At 35.8% G+C, this 19,387-nt stretch overlaps 2 protein-coding genes across 5 annotated transcripts in view; both read right to left on the reverse strand.

Moving 5' to 3' along the window:
* Positions 1-11,739, reverse strand: part of arhgap33 (Rho GTPase activating protein 33) — a 77,024-nt gene extending 65,285 nt beyond the window's left edge. For 3 of the 4 annotated variants that reach the window (XM_016240247.1, XM_016240250.1, XM_016240248.1), the window contains exon 1: positions 9,983-10,377. In XM_016240247.1, the coding sequence (XP_016095733.1) occupies positions 9,983-10,057 (75 nt within the window). In that variant the 5' untranslated portion in view covers positions 10,058-10,377. Of the gene's footprint in view, positions 1-9,982; positions 10,378-11,395 lie in introns of those variants that run through there. The other variant, XM_016240246.1, reaches the window with a different exon arrangement.
* A 73-nt stretch (positions 11,740-11,812) lies between these two features.
* LOC107556957 (RNA-binding protein 42) lies at positions 11,813-18,041 on the reverse strand. Its single transcript, XM_016240226.1, is given in 10 exon segments — positions 11,813-12,365; positions 13,106-13,181; positions 13,183-13,301; positions 13,394-13,511; positions 14,788-14,913; positions 16,044-16,186; positions 16,669-16,735; positions 17,091-17,214; positions 17,347-17,414; positions 17,817-18,041. Coding segments are annotated over 9 exon segments (942 nt in total). The 5' UTR covers positions 17,403-17,414; positions 17,817-18,041; the 3' UTR covers positions 11,813-12,252.
* Positions 18,042-19,387: the final 1,346 nt, after the last annotated feature.

Consider the following 19,387-nt stretch of genomic DNA (forward strand, 5'->3'; position numbering starts at 1 on the left):
TATATATATATATATACACATACATATTTTCATTCAGTGAGGATGCATTAAATTGATCAAAAGTGACAGTAAAGATATTAATAATGTAACAAAGGATTCCTATTCTGAATAAATGCTGTTCTTTTGAAGTTTTTATTCATCAAAGTGTGATGGCTTCCACAAAGATATTAAGCAGCACAGCTGATTTCAACATTGATAATACTAAGATATGTTTTTTGAGCACCAAGTCAACATATTCAATTGATTTCTGACAGATCACGTGACACTGAAGACTGGAGTAATGATGCTGAATATTCAGCTTTGCATCTCAGGAGTTAATTAAATTTAAAAAAATATTCAAACAGAAAGTCATTACTTAGAACTGTAATACTTTTTCACAATACTAATGTTTTTACTGCATGTTTAATCAAATAAAGGCCACCTTGGTGGGCGTATGAGACTTATTAACAATGTTACCGACCCCGAAATTTTGAAAGTTATATAATGTTAACTCTGGCCCTATTTACACTTACTTCATGCACCTCAATTAATCTTCAATATTTTAAAACATCACAGAAAACCAAATATTTAAGCAAGGCATAAAAACACACATCATCAACAAACTTAGGTTACTATAGTAACAATGCAGCACTGGCCGGATAACCACCAGCTACAAAACTCACACTACATCCTTCTTAAAGACTAGAATATAACAGCGTGAACGACATCTTATTCCTAAAAATAATCTATGAGATTCAGTGAGAAAATCAAAAGATGCAAGAATGAGACACACAGTCTTTGAGAAATGCGGGCTGACAGGGCAGAACGACTCTAGTGGTTGAACTGTGACTCTGTGTCGTTTGTCCCGAGGGCATCAGTGCCAAGGGCCATCAGAGCTCATATCGAAGCCTGGGAAAGAGGTCACTGCCACTGTTGCGCCTGCTCAGGAACAGGCCATGAAATATGTAATACCGCAGAATATTTACCATAAACCCAGTTAAAAGTTCTTTCTTGACCAACAATCTATATTTGAAAACCGGTACTGTACCATTTAATTTGCTAATGACAAACAGCAAAAATGCATATTATAAAAGGGATTTCATCTTGATAGTTCTTGATAAGTATTGCTGATATTATCAGTAAAAATTAATAATGAAGCAAAGACTTTAATTGCAACTGAACCTGCCAACAAGAACACTGTTGGTAGCCTTAAAAATACTACTTAATTGACACTTTATTGTAAACAAGACAATCTAGATTCTATATTGTCAGAAAATTAGAAAAGGTTTTATTTTAGTTTAAGTGCATCTACATTGTTGCAGAAATTAAATTTTTTTTTAAACACAGACATCATCTCTAAAACCCTCTACAAAACAACTTTGAAAAAATTGGTAAATTGTGTCCACTTGGCCAATCATTATTAGTTGTAGTTCCCCATAGAGCAATTTCCACCTCTGATTATGCAAGTATTTCATAATCTAGATATCAGCTTTTGAAAAAAAAAGAAAAAAAAAAAACTTGTATTTTCCCCCAGATTTACAACTTTAATATTTAATCTTTGTAATTTATACAGTCATGCAGCACAGTGTTTACTCTTAAAATTGCACAGGTTTTAGTACATTACAGAAAGTTTGATGTAAATCTGTGAACGGCACGCAAAAGCCCTGCAGAACTCCGGGTATACGTCTTAAACATCATCAAATGAGCACCATTTCAAACTTTGAGTTCACTTTGTTCCTTTGTCTCATTTGATAAGATCTAAAGTTTTCTTTGAGCTTGAAGCCTAAGGTGAGATCTATTTAAAATAGAATCACTGCACAGAACGAAGACAAAAGAAATACATAGCTACCAATCTGCGACATCAGGGTCACATTTTCAAAATGGACAAGAACTGAAGCGGAGGCGATTATGCCACTCAAATGCCTGCCAGTCTTGATGATTCAGGATAACCTTAGGGCTGCTACAGGGCTCAATAATTGATGTGAATGAAATATTAGTTCTCTATTTAAAACTTAAAGGCTTAAATCTTAAAGGAACAGTCCATTAAAAAATTTTAATTTCTGTTAGTCAAATTCTGACTTAGGTGAAACACAAAAGGAAATGTTTAGCAGAATGTCCACACTGCTCTTTTCCATACAATTAAAGCAACTGGATGGGAACACTTTCAGCTAATAAGGAGTTTTGATCTGTTCCTCACACAAAGCTATTGTATGACTTCAAAAGTCTCCATGGTCATGTTTTATCCTTTTTTACCAGTCACTATTTAATTTTCCATTAAAATCTTTCTTGCAGGAAAATGTTTAGTGTATCAAAATGTCTACTGATATTAGGGCTGTCAAAATGGCTGAAAAACTCAATTCGAATTTTGTACTTAAATATGATAAAAATTCGAATTATATTCAAATTTAAAAAGCATAATTTCAGTTAGGGTGAAGAAAAGCTTTTGGCTTCTCTTCTGAGGCCACAAGAGGGCACATCGAGCAAAATATTACTAATGCACGTTTATTCAAAGCAGAAGATAAAATGACATTTTTGTAATCTGTGTATATCTGTGAAAAAAGTGCATAATGTTTAAAATAATGTTTATAAACCAATTATAATTAAGTTCCTTAAACAACTATAAACAAAACAGCATCAAGTATGTATGCATATATAGTTTAATACAAAGGGCAGAAAGCCAATCACACAGAGTACATTTCTCATTTAAAAACATGAGATGTAGTGGGATGGGGAAAAAACCCGCCAAAAAGTCTCGATATACAGTGGGTACGGAAAGTATTCAGACCCCCTTACATTTTTCACTCTTTGTTATATTGCAGCCATTTACTAAAATCATTTCAGTTACGAGATGCGAGTGCAACGGTAATAGATGTCCCTCTAGAAAATGCGCAAAATATGTGTTCTGTGTGAATGGCTTGGTTTCAGTTTTGAAGATCTTCTCCGCACTGATGTTCTCTTTTTCCTCAATATTTTTAATTAACAACGCATCAGCGCCACATCTAGAGGCTTCAGCTGGATAGGCTAACAAAAACATTATAATGCAACGACACTTACATCGTCATCGCATCTCGTGCGCCACTGATAAGGCTGCCACCTTAACGCACACCTAAAATTCAAACACAATGTTTTTGCATTTGAATGTGGATTTTTATTTTAAATTCAACGAATATTCGAAAGTCACATTTTTTTGGACAGCCCTATAGTGTAGATGAACATATAAGACTGATAATGGTAAATTTAACAAGCATTAGTTCAGGTTCAAATGTTTGCAGCCCCTTCTCTGTTGCAACAATTTGACTGACATTCATGCACACGCTCTATGAAATATTTGAAATGTAATGGTAATCGTTCACTGTTGGGACAGGCTGTATTACACAATGGAAATGCTTGCTTTATATGAATACAATAGTAAACATAGTAAAATGCAAGATATGTCTGGTTGTAAACCATCTCAGCTGCAATGAGCAACATAATAAGTGACAGAAAGGTTCACTCAGAAAATCCAGAAGTCACAATTAGCGCAACAACCAAAAACACAAATGGACCCTCCTATCTCAGTTTTTCATAGAATAGGTTGTAAGAGCCACTTATTTCTTTACAAAATTGTTGATTTAATAATTGTGAATAAAGTGTCATATAGCATTTAAATATTACTCTGAAAATGAAGCTCCAATAATATTGCCTAATGATGGCAATGTAATATCCTGCAATGATCAAGTATGGAATGCAAGAATGGAGCAATACAGTTTTTTGACTGTGTAACATTTTTTTCCAGGTAATTTTGTTAAACTTTAGAAATATTAGTTACTGGAATATTGAACGTTGTAGTTTAACTTGAGTTCAACAAATATGACAAATTGGATGGATTGCTACTCTAATTTTAAAGGTGTTGACAAGTGACGCCATTGCACAGTGCAAAAATGTCACTGGTTGACTGAAATTGTTTATTATATATTAGCAATTATGGACCCTTTTAACAAGACTGTTATGATCCATTTCAATAGTCATCAGCATTGTAAATCCTACAAAGTTTTTTATATTTTCTTTTTTTTTTTAATGTTTGTACATTTATAACACAATGCTTTGTATTATATTACCTTTGCATCAAATTACAAAAACGAGTTAATGCTAATTCAGGGGCGTTTCTAATACAAACGTCTATGGCAGCTATGGTAAATTTGACATCGATCTCTCTTCTAACTGCCAATATCAATCTCTCTATTTGTTTTTTCCTTTTTTTGAAAGTTGCGAACATTATTGTGGAGTTTTTCTTTTGCCTTTTGAGCAAATGGGAATGCAAAAAATATATTTGTGATACTCTCCCAATCACTGCTATAGAATTTTACCCAACTATGTTGACTTCCGCTGCTGAGAAACATGGAAATGTGAAAAAGGTCCATTACTGATTAGTTGTGGCAGGTCTTGTTTATTTGGGGTCCTGATGGAAAAAGATGTTTCGTGTGTGGTTGAGTGTTTAGCACCTTACATCGTCATCGCATCTCGTGCGCCACTGATAAGGCTGCCACCTTAACGCACACCTAAAATTCAAACACAATGTTTTTGCATTTGAATGTGGATTTTTATTTTAAATTCGACGAATATTCGAAATTCAAATTTTTTTTGACAGTCCTAACTGATATAGCTGATTTAAGCACATTTAAGCAATATTCTAGATGTTCAAGGGTGCGTTAAATCTATTCTGACTGCATACACTGTAAGTTTTTTTTATTGTTGGGTGGGCCATTTCACTAAGCTTTAACAAAAAGGATAACAATCAGATGACTTCATTACAAACACCATTTTATCGTTAAAAATCAATTGGATGGAAACAGGTTGAATACAGCAAATTTTGCTAAATTTTTTCATATTGTTAATAACAGAACAGCATAAAAAGTGGATGGAAACTTAGCTGGTACTTTTGTTGCACGGGAAAAAACATGCATATATGTTCTGCATAACCTGTTGTGTTTCACAGAAGAATCAATGTGTTAGCAACAAGAGGGTGAGTAAATTTAAGACTTCACAATCTGAAACTAGTGGTCGACCGATATGGGTTTTTTGACAGCCGATGCCGATATCTTGGAAAGCAGGGTGGCCGATGGCCGATATAAAGCCAATATAATTTTATTTATTATTTAATTCATCATATTTGTCGACTAGCAGTGGGAGTCAGACTTCCCCCTAGTGGATGGCTAAAGATTTGTTAACTCATATTCATAAATTCTCAAGGGAACGTCTCTGAATTAACTGATGCTTGTGCCCCCCATGGGGCACCCCACAGGTTGAAAACCCCTGCTCTAGAAGACTAATAATTAAAATAAATAAATATTTAATAAATATATAATTAAAAAGTAAACACTGTAACCAACAGGGGACTCAGTATTCTGGGAAGTTTGTGTGCATTGGGAATAATATTTTTTTCAAATAAAGCCAGGGTAACACTCATTTTACATACACCACACAGTGAAAATGACATGAATATGACAGTGGGCAAATGCATAAAGCGCAGCATAATTTGAAATCAGTCAAGAGTTTAAAGTTTGTTGATCGCGCATCTCCAGTGAAGCTGAACTCTCCTCCTGTCAGCATTCAATTCATACAGGTCACATGCACACTTCACAAGATCTCAACTAGATTCGACTAAGTCTGCAAGGTTTGTGAAATTAAATGTTCATTAGTCATTCAAAGATTTGTTTAAATTAGGGCTACACGATAAATCGCATGCGATATTTAACGCGCATCTTATCAGTAAAGCCAGTTCTGTAATCAGCGGTAAATCTCCATCACGTGCATGCTTTCACATGGAGCAGCATTAACTACACAGAGCCGTTGTTCACTGACGAGCTGCGCAAAACCACGTTCATATTCGCGCGATTTTTTGCGCAGCTCGTCAGTGAACAACAAGAAAGTATTATAATGTTTGCCTTTAATAATATTAAAGCAATCTTTATAATACTTTTTTGTATACATTTTAATTCCTTTGTTTAACAGTTCTATATGATTATTAGATAGACTTCTATCCGTATTAGACAGAACTGAATGACAACAGGTGAACAAGAGGGAGAATGTGAGCACTGTGTGCTCAGGCGCTGCCGCAGCCGTTCTCGGCGCCGTCTAAAAATAAATGTCCGGCCTCGAACACATCGGCCAAACAGAAAAACTTATCGGCCGATGCCGATATTCGAAAAATGGCAGATATCGGCCTATCTGAAACATACAGGAATCTCTAACAGCATGTGAATGAAATACAAACATCACTTTTTCCTCTGAGGATTAAACCAGACATCACCATCTCCTAGCATCAGCTCAGCACCTGTGTACATCCTCCGCCACCACAACAGCAAACTGTGAGTGAATCAATAAATTCACATATATAATCCAAGTGATGCAGCTGAACAACACAGAAAAACTGCAAGCACTAGATGGATGCACAACCTTTTCATACAAGGAGAAAAAGAGCAGTTGGGGGAAGTGTCTGAGAGACACACGACTCGAGCGGTAAACAGGAAACAGATGAGATGATGATGAAAATGAAGATTGGCGGGCATTATACAGGCCTACCCTTTCTCTCTGCCCTCTCTCTTTAACATACAGGAGATCTTTATGTAATTGCAGCAGCCCAAGTGGCAGTGAAGGATGGAGGCGCAGGCTGCATAACACAGCTGTCTCTCATGCAAACAGCATGTTCTCTGAGGTTATGAGCATGTGCTCTATTCATGTCTCCGTGTGGGGCTGTATTTGCATATTGATAGGCTCCTTTTAATTTCCATTCTTGCTTTATGGTTCCAAACGGGCTGTTGCTTTTTGAAAGACCAAAGAATATAGGTTTGCAGAGAGACAAACATCACATAACAGCGCTGACAGGTCGTCAATGAGATTATAACAACAGATAAAGGGACAGTTCACCCAAAAATAACAATTAATTCCAGACCTGTACTGTATGGGGAAAAAATTCTCAACATACCAAAATATCTTCTTTTATTTTTCACAAAAGAAACATGAGGGTGAGTAAATTATGGCATTTACATTTTTGGGTTAATTCTCCCATTAACACAAAAATGAACATTCTCTTATTATTTACTCTGTTAATATTTAATATCTATTCGTTCTGAACCCAAATGCTGTTATTTTTTCCCCCATATACCAACATTTCATAATGATCAAGCTCCAAAAACACTAAGAAAGTGGTCCATATGACTCAAACGCAATATTCCAAGCCTTTTGTCATTATATGGAAAAAAAAGTTGTATAAAGGCTTCTATGTCACAAGGAACATAAGAATAAATCATTTTTGAGTGAACCATTCCTTTAAGCTTGAACTGGTAACCTTAATGTAATATACAAGCTTCAGTCTATTAAATGCATTCTGGAACACAGCCTGTATTCATTATTAATGAGAAAACTGTGGCGGGTCTTCAAGACAGCCCACATGAGGGCTGTGCCAAGCTCTACCTAGACATTAATCATCAAGGAGGAACTTTAGACCTCATTAGAGTCTAACTGAATTGATTTCTACTGCACACGCTGCCAAACGATTGCCAGTGTCATGAAAATCCAATCAACACAGTCACAAGAATGAAAAAGAACAGCCTTCTGACTCCCAAATATCCATCGTAAATCTTCCAGACAGGTGCGTCCACAGACACACTGCCAAGTTCCTACACATGCTCTCCGCCAAACCAGGATGCTGTGGCGGTAATTAAACACCTTGATCGCCTAGTGCTTCATCACACCCAGCGTCTCTCTCGCTCTAGTCATGGGTTTTCACCGTACGTTGTTCTGAAGTCTGATCAAGCCCACACTAAACCCAAAATTTACAATGCACTGATCTCAAATCAACATAACAGTGCACCTAAAAATACAAATTGCCATAATTTGCTCATCCTTGTGTCTTTCAAAGCCAGTAAGACTTTCCTTCTTCTGTGAAACACAGCTGTCAAACAAGGAATCGTTCACACAAAAATGAAAATTTGCTGAACATTTACTCCCTCTCAAGCCATCCAAGATGTAAATGAGTTTGTTTCTTCATCAGAATAGATTTAGAGATATTTAGCATTACATCACTTGCTCATCATTGGATCCTCTGCAGTGAATGGGTGCCGTCAGAATGAGAGACCAAACAGCTGATAAAAACATCACAATACGTTTAGAACTGTTTTGGACTGTTTCCACTTGTAAACACTGCTTTGTCTGTGCATATTTCTCTCTTTCCACTGAAGAAAGCAATATTATGGACAGAGAACATTGTGTTTTAGCCAGAAGCAATGGTTTAAAGCTTAAAAACGTCTTAAGGATGGGTTTGTTTATTACAAACACACAGCTTCACACAGACATTAATTGATGGACTGGAGTTGTGTGGATTACTTGTGGATTATTGTTATGTTTTTATCAGCTGTTTGGACTTTCATTCTGACGGCACCCATTCACTGCAGAGGATCCATTGGTGAGTAAGTGATATAATGCTGAATTTATCCAAATCTGTTCAAATTAAGAAACAAACTCATTTATATATTGGATGGCCTGAAGGTAAGTACATTTTCAGCAAATTTTCATTTTTGGCTGATCTATTCCTTTAAATTTTAGCCCGAATTAAAATTTTAGTTACTTTTTAATATTTAGTTAAACATTAGTCTACATATAAACCTGTCATTTGACTTTATAAAGCTTGGAAAAACAGCACACAAATTATATGGAATGCTTTTAGGGTGCTTTTTTTGAGCTTGACAGTCTTTGGTGCCCATCGACTTCTACTGTTTTCTGTAAATATTCTTCTCCTTTGGTGTTCCACAGCAGAACGAAAGTCATACTGGTTTGGAAAAACATGAAAGAGAGAGTAAACAATGACAACATTTTCATTTTTGGATGAACTATCCGTTTAAGCAAATAGATTTAGGCAACAGACGAAACTCTAAAGCTAAAAGACACCACAAACAAATTTGTTTGGTTGGTGGTTTAATGAATGCAGTCATCCCATCTCTCTTAACATGTCTCTCATCAAGTCTCTTAACATGCCGAAATCATAAAATTTCCCTTGTCACAACTCTTTGTGGTGATTTACAATGAACTTTAGCTCCACGTCACTGCATTTCAACCGATGACTTGTCTTAGTCAATGTTGACTGAGTAAGCATCAACACAGACCAGTGCTTTCCCAAGAAGTCGAGCCATAAGCTTGAACAAAGTGAGCATGTTTGTTAGTTAGTTCGTCTCTAGAACAGGGGTGCCCAAACTCGGTCCTGGAGGGCCGGTGTCCTGCAGAGTTTAGCTCCAGCTTGCCTCAACACACCTGCCTGGAAGTTTCTAGTATGCCTAGTAAGATCTTGATTAGCTGCTTCAGGTGTGTTTAATTAGGGTTGGAGCTAAACTCTGCAGGACACCGGCCCTCCAAAACCGAGTATGGTGACCCCTGCTCTAGAAGAACCGGCAGGTCCACTGCTTTTAAACAAACCACTGAGCAAACAGTAATCAGATCACCAACATTACGACTGAAAGACCTTCTGTAGACTGTACAAAAGCATGTTTCTTGCCACCTGAAATATTCACGAGGGGACAAGGAGTTTCAGGTCATGTCTTTGTTGGATAAGAATGAGAAATAATGATGCAAGCGCAACAAAAGAAGATGCATATGGCTGTCAACTGAAACGGATATTGATGAGGAGCACATCACAATGGCAGATAAATGAAATTATACCCTGGAAAGGAGCTGTACTCCCAGTGGAATAGTGCTGGGTGGGTGGGAATGGTTAGCGAGGAGGGGCTCCCCCCCCACCAAAAAAAAAACAAAACAGTGAACCCATTTTTGGCAACATGAGATGAGGGACAATAGCCGTTTGTCAGATGCAGTGTGTTGCTGATGCTGATCTTGTAACTAATGGCAACAACAGCATCAATACAACCAACTCAGTCAGTAGGAGGAAAGTAGAGGCAGTTGAAATGGTGTGCGGTGGAAAACCAATAAACACTGAGGCTGATTGTGAAGGGTTTAATACAGAAATACAACTTACCACCATCCCTATCTCCAGCTTAGGCGGGAGGGACCAGCAGGGCTCCGTGTTTGGATCAGGAGTTCCTTCCCACATCAACGCTTTCCCTTACATCCTGGTTTTATTTTGCAATAGTGTATGAATAGTCTGGATCGTGCAGAGGCACTAACGTTACCAGACGCCAAAGACTGAGCGCTGTTACAGCGGAGAACCTCCAATAAAGAGCAAAAAGAGGAAGAGGAGGAGGAAGAAAGGTTCAGCGCGCCCTCAAGCAACTCCAGAAATCCCGCTCAGATACATACTGTCACCACTGACATACCGTCAGCATACTGTTATCCAAAAACAATTTACTCAGAGAGGAGACTCAAATCAGGCAGATTCTCCTCCACAGCGGAATCGTCCCAGCGTGTTGTTCTCCCGCCCATCCTCGTCTGCTCGCTGGGAGAACTGAGGGGTTCTTCGCCGCTCTCAAAACAACTTGCGGGTGGCCTCACTTTACATCGACGCGGTCGAGGACACTTTTTACGCGATATATCGACGTGTTACAAAATATTTCGAATTTATTAGATTTATCCACGTCTGATGTGTTAGCAGCGCTGTTTGCGGTGTAAAGTAATACTTTCTAAAAGATAACCAATCTGTTTCCCCCTCTTTTTCAGAATGGAGTGTTCCACGGAGGTGGCCCGTTGGACAAAAGGAAGCCTGAAGCGCGCAATCGTCATCCAGTAGAATTAAAAAGAAATTAACCTGAATACGAGTTTTAAAATTATGAGACCCTAATTTTTAACCAACATTTTTGTGGTTTATGCTGTGAAGACAAACACTGGGTTTATGGACTATTTTGGCATGTAAGATTATGATACTACCATATTCTTTTAAGTAGCTTGCTAGTTTTTAAGTAGTACCATAAAATACCATAGCACATAAATATGGTAATTAGTCACTACTATGGTATGCATCAAAAAAAAAAATGCCTTGGCATTCTTTAATGTACTTTGAAGTATCTTAGTACACGAATGGTAATCAAACATTCTATATCAAGGTGCATATGGAAACAAAGTTCCTATACATTTTTTATAGTCAGTACTAAGGTGCATCTCAAAGTACTATAATATTCCATGGTATTTCAAGATACTTCTAACAAGACATAACATGTACCATAGTATTCTTTAAAGTATCACAGGGTTCCTGGGAAATACTGTAGTACATGAATATGGTAACTACACAAACAATTATGAGAAACTACACAACCAGATATGAAATGTTAATAGATTGACAATGAAATTATTTTTATAAACAAATTAATAAATGCAAAAGCATGAACAGAGATGGTATACACATAACAATTTTTAAACAGGCTCCTGAAAACATTTAGACACCATTAAACTTGAAATAAAGAGCTGTCCTAATTTTGATTAAGAATTCAAAACTCACATGTGGCTCTATGGTGCATTTTCTCTTGGCGTTGTGATGTGTGTATAGTCTCAGTTGTTTGTCAGACAGGTTGATGCATGAGCCATTTCTGCTTTCTCACACCAGCTTTAGGAAATGAGTCTTTTAGAAACACATGCAAGTGGGCGTGTGTGGTTAGGAGAAAAATCATTTAGTTAGCTACCACCAGTAACTATGACAGCTTTTTTCAAAATAATTCATAAATGGTATTTTTATGTGTTTACATTAGAGTTATGTATTATTAACATTTGCAAGAGATTCTAAAAAATGTATACCATTCTGGACAAAATAATTTTGTGAAGCCACCTGGTGGTTGTTTTTAGAATAATCAGTTAAAGCAGTCAATGTTTTGAATTGAAATTAGTTAAATAAAACAGATAAGAATTTAAACTAAAGGAACACCTCAGTTTATTGAAAAGATTTGCCTTTTTACACATATTACTTAAAAACATCAAACTCATACAGTAACAAATGTAACTCCCTTCCTGAACTTTAAAGTTAGTTGCTTCTAAGAGATTTGAAAAAAAATAAAAATAAATTGAGGAAGAAAACAAAACCAACATTTTCAACATCCAAACCAGTTTCATTACCACACTTTGTTTAAAAATCTCTCGGCAAGTGAAAGAATGTGCATGATTTTTCAGCATGCAGAGAGATGGTCTGTGTGTAATAATACACTTGGAAAGAAATGTAGATTTATTAGTAATAAGGGCCATATAAGAAGCTGACCCTTGTTTATTTGCAACTATTGCAGGAGTGTGAGTGACTCCTACTCTGTTATATACATTAGGTGCTGGGTGACACACACCGATCAAGTCCACAGTTTCAGAACAGATGAATTATCTCAGTCCCAACTTCTTTTTCTCCTTCTGTTTCTTACGCACGACCTCCAGATTGCGATCTTTCCATGAACTCTTTCTCAGTTTGATGGGTCTGCTGCCCACGTACCTCCCTAAAATCAAAGACAAATGAATGTGTTTAGAGCATGATGACCATAAAAAAAATGATACAGTATCATCTCAAAATAAAGCTAATTTTCACCAGAATTCAGACAAATATATAAAAATGTGCATTCTATATTTTTGTCAAATAAAATGTTAAAAACACACTGACATTCAAAAGTTTGTATTTTTTGATGTTTCTGAAAGTTACTTATGCTCAGCAAGGCTGCATTTATTTGATCAAAAACACAATAAAAACAGTACCATTATGAAATTATTTGTGAAAACTATTTTCTATTCGTATATATATTCAAATTTAATTTATTTCTAAAGCTGAATTTTTAGCAGTCATTACTCCTCAGTATTACATGATCCTGAAGAAATCATTCTAATATTCTGATTTGGTGCTGAAGAAACACTTTTATTATCATCAATATTGAAAACAGTTGTGCTGCTTAATATTTTTTGTGGAAACCGTGATACATTTTGTTCTCTCGGGATTCTTTGAGCAATACAAAATTCAAAAGAACAGCATTTATTTGGAATAGAAATCGTTTGTAATATTAGTAATGTTTTTACTGACACTTTTGACCCATTTAATGCATCTTTGCTGAATAAAAGTATTCATTTAAAACATAAAATTACCAACAAAAAAATAGAACATTTGAACATTATGTATATGCTAATTTAATGAACTGTATTTGTATGTATTGATCTAAACAGCCATTCATTATTATCCTCATTAACTCACCGTTCATTTCTCTCATGGCGCGCACATAATCATTGGGATCTTTAAAGCTCACGAAGCCGTAACCCTTAGTTTTTCCCAGTGCGTTTGTCTCGAACAACCTTCGCCTTCAGGAAGGATGGATAACGGCTAAACGCTCTCGCCAGAATGTCATCATTCACCTCATTCCCCAGATCGCCACAAAATATCCGGAAATCATCTAAGAAAGGCGATAATTTCATTTCTATATGTGCTTGGCTCCTTTTTAAAGAAAAGTCAACTTTTTATGAAATTTACTAAATGTCCGCAAACCTGATTCCCACTCTAATAGGCTGGTGTCCTCCCATGAGACACCTGCTGCTACCTGGATGCATTTCTTCACCTTTTCCTGTTTTCCTTTCTTCTTATCTTCTGTGCTAGTATCAGCAGGCTATGCACATGTGAACAAGAAATAATTAGAACAAAATTCATATCAAGAATTCCTATAAAGAGCTTTCATTTTTAAATGAACTTTCTTTATCCAGTGTTGTAACTGTTAAATAAAACTATTAAAAATTGTTTTCATTAATAAGGCTGAAATAAAATAGAATATAAATATAAGGTGCAAGAATTAAACCTAAATGAAACTTAAATGAACATTTGAAATGCTGCTTTGGCAAGTCTGAATTTGAGTTGAAGTGCTAAAACTAAGAAAACTAAAATAAATGAAAGTTAAATATAAATACCTAAAGGCACAATATGTAATTTTTCGCCGCTAGAGGGCGTGTATTCAAAATAAACAAAGAGACAAAGGCATACTTTGATGACTTGAGTGTGGAATCATGGGAGTTGTGTTCTTCATCCTCACAGCCGATGCAATCCGACAGGACTCGGGCAGAAATCATGTTCATGGATGAGCTAATGATTTGGTAACGTAGTAGAATGAAGCAGGGTGAGGCTGAAAGCTGTCGAAGTGAAACGAGGCCGCTGAACGAGCGTGACACACGGCTCGAAAGCAGTGGAGCTTTTATTATGCCACAGTCGACCGCTTCTGCTCCTTCCAGTCGTGCGTATGTGGGGAAAAAAAAGCAGCGCTGTTTTATCATACTAGATACATTTGAAAGTTCTGTTATAATGCTACTCTGTGCAGTCGTCACCGGTCTATTTAAACACACAACATATTAAATCGTCTTTGCTGTTTCCATGTTTTCTACAAAACAAAACCGAACATTCTTCGAAACACTTGGGATAATGTAAGTACACAAGTCAGCAAAATATATAACACTGTTCTAGTGGTTTTTGGATATTTTAATTAAAAAAATCTTACATATTGTGCCTTCAAATTAAAATGGAAAAAAGCACATAAACTAAAAGTGAAAATATAAAATACAAGCCAATTTTAAATAGTAATACATATTATAATAGTATTAAAATGACCCTGTTTTTATCTTTTCCTCCAAGAGCTGTTTTATATTCTTTCATTATATATATTACATATAATGTGTAATTTCTGCATCAGTAGATATTGCATCAGATATTGCTTATCCAATGGAATGAATTTAGGGCTGGACAATCTCTTTGTCTAAACAGGGAATGTGTTTGAAAATTGTTGCTCATTATGATACAATTCTGTTTGGTGCCACTAGTGGTGCAGAACATAACCTTTTATAACATGTTAAAATATATGTTAAAATAAGTTTAAAATTTCATTTTGAATCATATTAAACCTCCACATGTGTAGGCTCAGGCTCAGGCTTGCTCGGCCCGATTACGCTGTCATCTGTGACCGCCTCCTTCTTTGAGTCCAGCAGCCCAGCTGCCTGCTGCTCCGCCACCAATGCTAACAACTCCTCCTGAGAAAAAGATGGAGAGAAAAGATTTATACGATCAGGAACACATTACAACGGAAGCACAAGACGCTTAAAGGGGACATGATGAACTGAGAAATCAAATTTTCCTTGATGTTTTGACATGTAAGAGGTCATTGTACTATAATAACATCTGGTAAGTTTCAGCTCAAAACTTCCTTGTTAGTGCAAAAACAGCTTTTATTGAAACCAAGATCAGAAAACGACTCGTTTCAGATTTGATCACATTATGACATCATAGTGTGACGAAAGCCCGCCTCGGCAGAATCAGCTCAACGCCTACTTCTACATCGCCTGAAGCATTAGTGAGATTAGTGAGTACAGAATCACTGGACTAAAAATAAATGACCTTCCAAAGGATCCTAATCCTAGGAAAGTGCTTATTTATTTTCCACTATGTGGATGTCTCAGTAGAGCATTATTTGTTTGCTTGGTACATTTCACTGTGGATTCTTAGGTAAATCAGTCATAGTTTCGGCACATGCTTTGCAAACAGACTTTTACTGTAAGAAATGGACCTGACAGTAATACCACAACATGTAAGTAACCGTATTAATTCTAATGCCTAATCTCCGATCAGTGTTTTCTGATATGTAATGATTCGTGTACAGTCAGATGCTCTTTGTCTCAAATTAATTTATTGCTGTTTATGCGTCAGTAAATCGAGCCAGTGACTTAACGGTCGACTAGACATTGCTTCTCTCAGTTACTCAAATTGTGATTAAATTATATACAGAAAGTGATCAAAGAATACCCCTTTATAATTGCTGGAGATGTCAATCACACAGCACAAATTTATATAAATCAGAGGGCTAAAATCAGAATAGAAAATGTCCTTTAATTTCTAAATTATGACCATTTTTGATGTAAAAATCATACTAACATTACAATTGCACCTCAGGAAATATTATCAAATAATTAAAAAAATGCAGTTCATGATGACCCCTTTAAAATTTCGCACAAACACACATTATAGTTTTTATTATTTTTATTCACGTGTTGTTGTTTTTTTATATAAATATATATTTAAGCTTTTTAAAAAATTCTCAATTTATTTGTTTCCACATAAGCAGAATACATCATAGAATTACAGATACCATTGATTCATATTATACATATATAATAATGTAACCATTAATACATAAATGATCAAAAGTTTTGAAGAATATATATGAATGAATCTGATTACCTGGTCTCTGTAAGACGTGCGGAACAAATGCTGGACGCATCATTGGAGGAGGCGCTACTGCCGGTATAGCTACACATAAATATCAGATGATTGTCAGCTGATTTCTATTTAGAATTTTGTCTTGAAGCGTGTGATGAAAAAAGGATTTATATAGATGTACCAGGACCAACAAATGTAGGTGGCGGACCAACTAAAGTGGCAGCTCTTGCCTCCAAGCTCTGCTGGATCTACAAAAAAAATGTAAAATAAAAACAATAAACAAGCTTGTAATATAAGCAATTGATGAATGCTTTAAGCAATATATATTTATTTTTCATTTAAAACTGGATTTTGGGATTCTGGGGAAAAAAATCGAATTTTTTTTTAATATATTTGTCATTTTTTTAATTAAACTTTTTACTTAAGTTAATTGTAATGACATGTCAAAATTTGTACTTAAATAAGTAAATCAGAATAATCATCTATATATAAATATAGATGATTGTCAGCTGATTTCTATTTAGAATTTTGTCTTGAAGCGTGTGATGAAAAAGGGATTTATATAGATGTACCAGGACCAACAAATGTAGGTGGCGGACCAACTAAAGTGGCAGCTCTTGCCTCCAAGCTCTGCTGGATCTACAAAAAAAATGTAAAATAAAAACAATAAACAAGCTTGTAATATAAGCAATTGATGAATGCTTTAAGCAATATATATTTATTTTTCATTTAAAACTGGATTTTGGGATTCTGGGGAAAAAAATCGAATTTTTTTTTAATATATTTGTCATTTTTTTAATTAAACTTTTTACTTAAGTTAATTGTAATGACATGTCAAAATTTGTACTTAAATAAGTAAATCAGAATAATTAGCAAATGATAAAATAATGCAAAATAAAAGCATTTTCACTAATAGTCTCAGATGTTTGGATCCCAGCTTATAAAAATATACAACGTAAAATATTAGGGATATTTTTGGAGTTAGAAATAATACCTCTCTGTAGGTGTTTGTACCAACGATGGGCCTGATGATGGGTACACCTGGCATTGCCAGAGCGACTGGCACAGCTTCAACCACTGTAGGTGCCACAGGTCCTCCCAAAACCTCCTGCTCGAACCTACAGGAGAAGCAACAACATCAGATACATCCAATTCTACACACTCCAAACACTACAACACTGCCCTGAGAGCAATATTACGCTGCATATAAACAGCTGGAATTGAACATAAGTGAACTGTGAAGAACTCACAGTGCCATCTCTGCCTCCATCTCCTTCAGGCGCTCCTCTCCAGATTTTAAAGCCATACTGAGGGTCTTCTGCAAAAAATAAACAAACCTCAGCAAATAAATCAATGGCTGTGCCTCCAATCAAATCACAGCAAGCTGCACCTTTTATGCCCAAAAATGCTGCACACTCCTATGATGCTTAAAAAGACGCAAACCCATGCATGCTGCACGCCCTTGAAACTCAGCTCACTACGTTTTGAGACACAACCAATCTATCTACAGTACAGAAAACAATTAAGAACAGAGTTCAGGAAGCATAAATAAAACAAAGAGCTTAACTGTCTAGTTTACAGTAATAAATACTGTCTGAATCGATTAATTTTCAGATGCCACATGATTCTTTTTTTAAAGCTCCAGACTGAATTAAACTTAAATTAAATTTAAATTAAAGCCCCGCTACAGTAAGCTAGTTTTAAAGAAATATATACTCGCCGTGAAGTGTGTCCTGGTGAAGAAATTCAAGCAAATATGCGGGAATAAAATAAAAAGCCAGATGAACGTAACAGCATCATTTGTTTTCCTCACCGTTATCGCTTGTCTAGGCGCGGAAGAAATACGTCACGAGTCTTTGGTCCTTCTTCATCGATGGAGCGGGAAAATGAGATTAACCCTGCGTTCCATTCGGAAGGGCTCATCCCTATTGCCCTAATCCCTTCAAAGGGTTTACCCTCCGGAGTGAGAGCTTCGAAGGGTTGAAGGCTGTAGGGGACCAAACAACTGTTTCTTCTTCTTCTTCTTCTTCTTTGACGTTTTATGGCGGTTGGCAAACCAGCTTTAGGTGCATTTACCTCCACTTACTAGGATGGAGTGTGGAGCATTGACATTAAAGGGGTCATATGATGCGATTTCAAATTTTTCCTTTCTCTTTGGAGTGTTAAAAGCTCTTGGTGCATAAAGAAGATCTGTAAAGTTGCAAACACTAAAGTCTCAAAACCAAAGAGATATTCTTTATAAAAGTTAAGCGTTAACCACGCCTACCTAAAACGCCTCGTTCTAACACAGGAAAACAAAACAAAACAAAAAAAAACTAAGTTAGTAGTGATTCTTTAAATCCTGTTTATTAACTCTGTATCTTTGAGATACTTAAATAATATGTGAAACATTTCTATAGTCACATCTTTATTTAACAATTTCTGAAGTGAGATCTGATTTATTTCTATATGAAGTGCTTCTGTAAGTTGTACTCTTTCGTTGTCATATCCTTTACATTTTATTAAAATATGTTCAACTGTTTCAGGAAGATCACATTTAACACAAAGTCCAGACTTATAAATAATGTTTGATTATGTGAAGTGTGTCCAATTCTAAGGCGAGATTCTATTCCCAAAAATTCTCCTCTCATTTCCAACTGTTTTTTTGAATATTATATAAATGTCGTCCTTTATTCTCACCATCCCATTTTTATCTTTTAATGCTTTTTTAATTAGCCCTTTTATTTCTAATTTACACATTGGAACATTAAATTCTATGTCTGGATGTTTTAATGTTTTTTTTCGCTATTTGATCCACCACTTCATTACCTTCTATTCCTATATGTGCAGGTATCCATACAAAAGAGATCATTGTTTTTGTTTGTATTCTGAACAAACTTTGTAAAATGTCTGATAAAATGTCTCGTCTAGTTGAAGATTTACCACTCTTTAAACTTGATAGTGCTGAAAAAGAGTCTGGACATATGACTACTTCAGGTATATTAATGTCTTCAACCCACTGAAGAGCCAATAATATGGCAATCATTTCTGTTGTATAAACTGATAGGTGATTAGATGTTCTTTTTGCTATTCCATACCTGAACCTTGGAACATATATTGCTGCTGCAGTGCGTCCTGTTTCAGGATCTTTAGATCCATCTGTATATATATATGAGTTACTGATATATATTTCTGATCTAAATATTTCTGTACTATTGAATCTTTAGATTCTTGTCTGTTTTTATCATTTATACTCACTAAAACCTGAAAGTCAACTGCAGGCATTGGGAATAACCATGGAGGTGTTACTGG

Source organism: Sinocyclocheilus grahami, unplaced genomic scaffold (assembly GCF_001515645.1).
Source record: "Sinocyclocheilus grahami isolate Dianchi unplaced genomic scaffold, SAMN03320097.WGS_v1.1 scaffold585.1, whole genome shotgun sequence".
Classification (NCBI taxonomy): domain Eukaryota; kingdom Metazoa; phylum Chordata; class Actinopteri; order Cypriniformes; family Cyprinidae; genus Sinocyclocheilus; species Sinocyclocheilus grahami.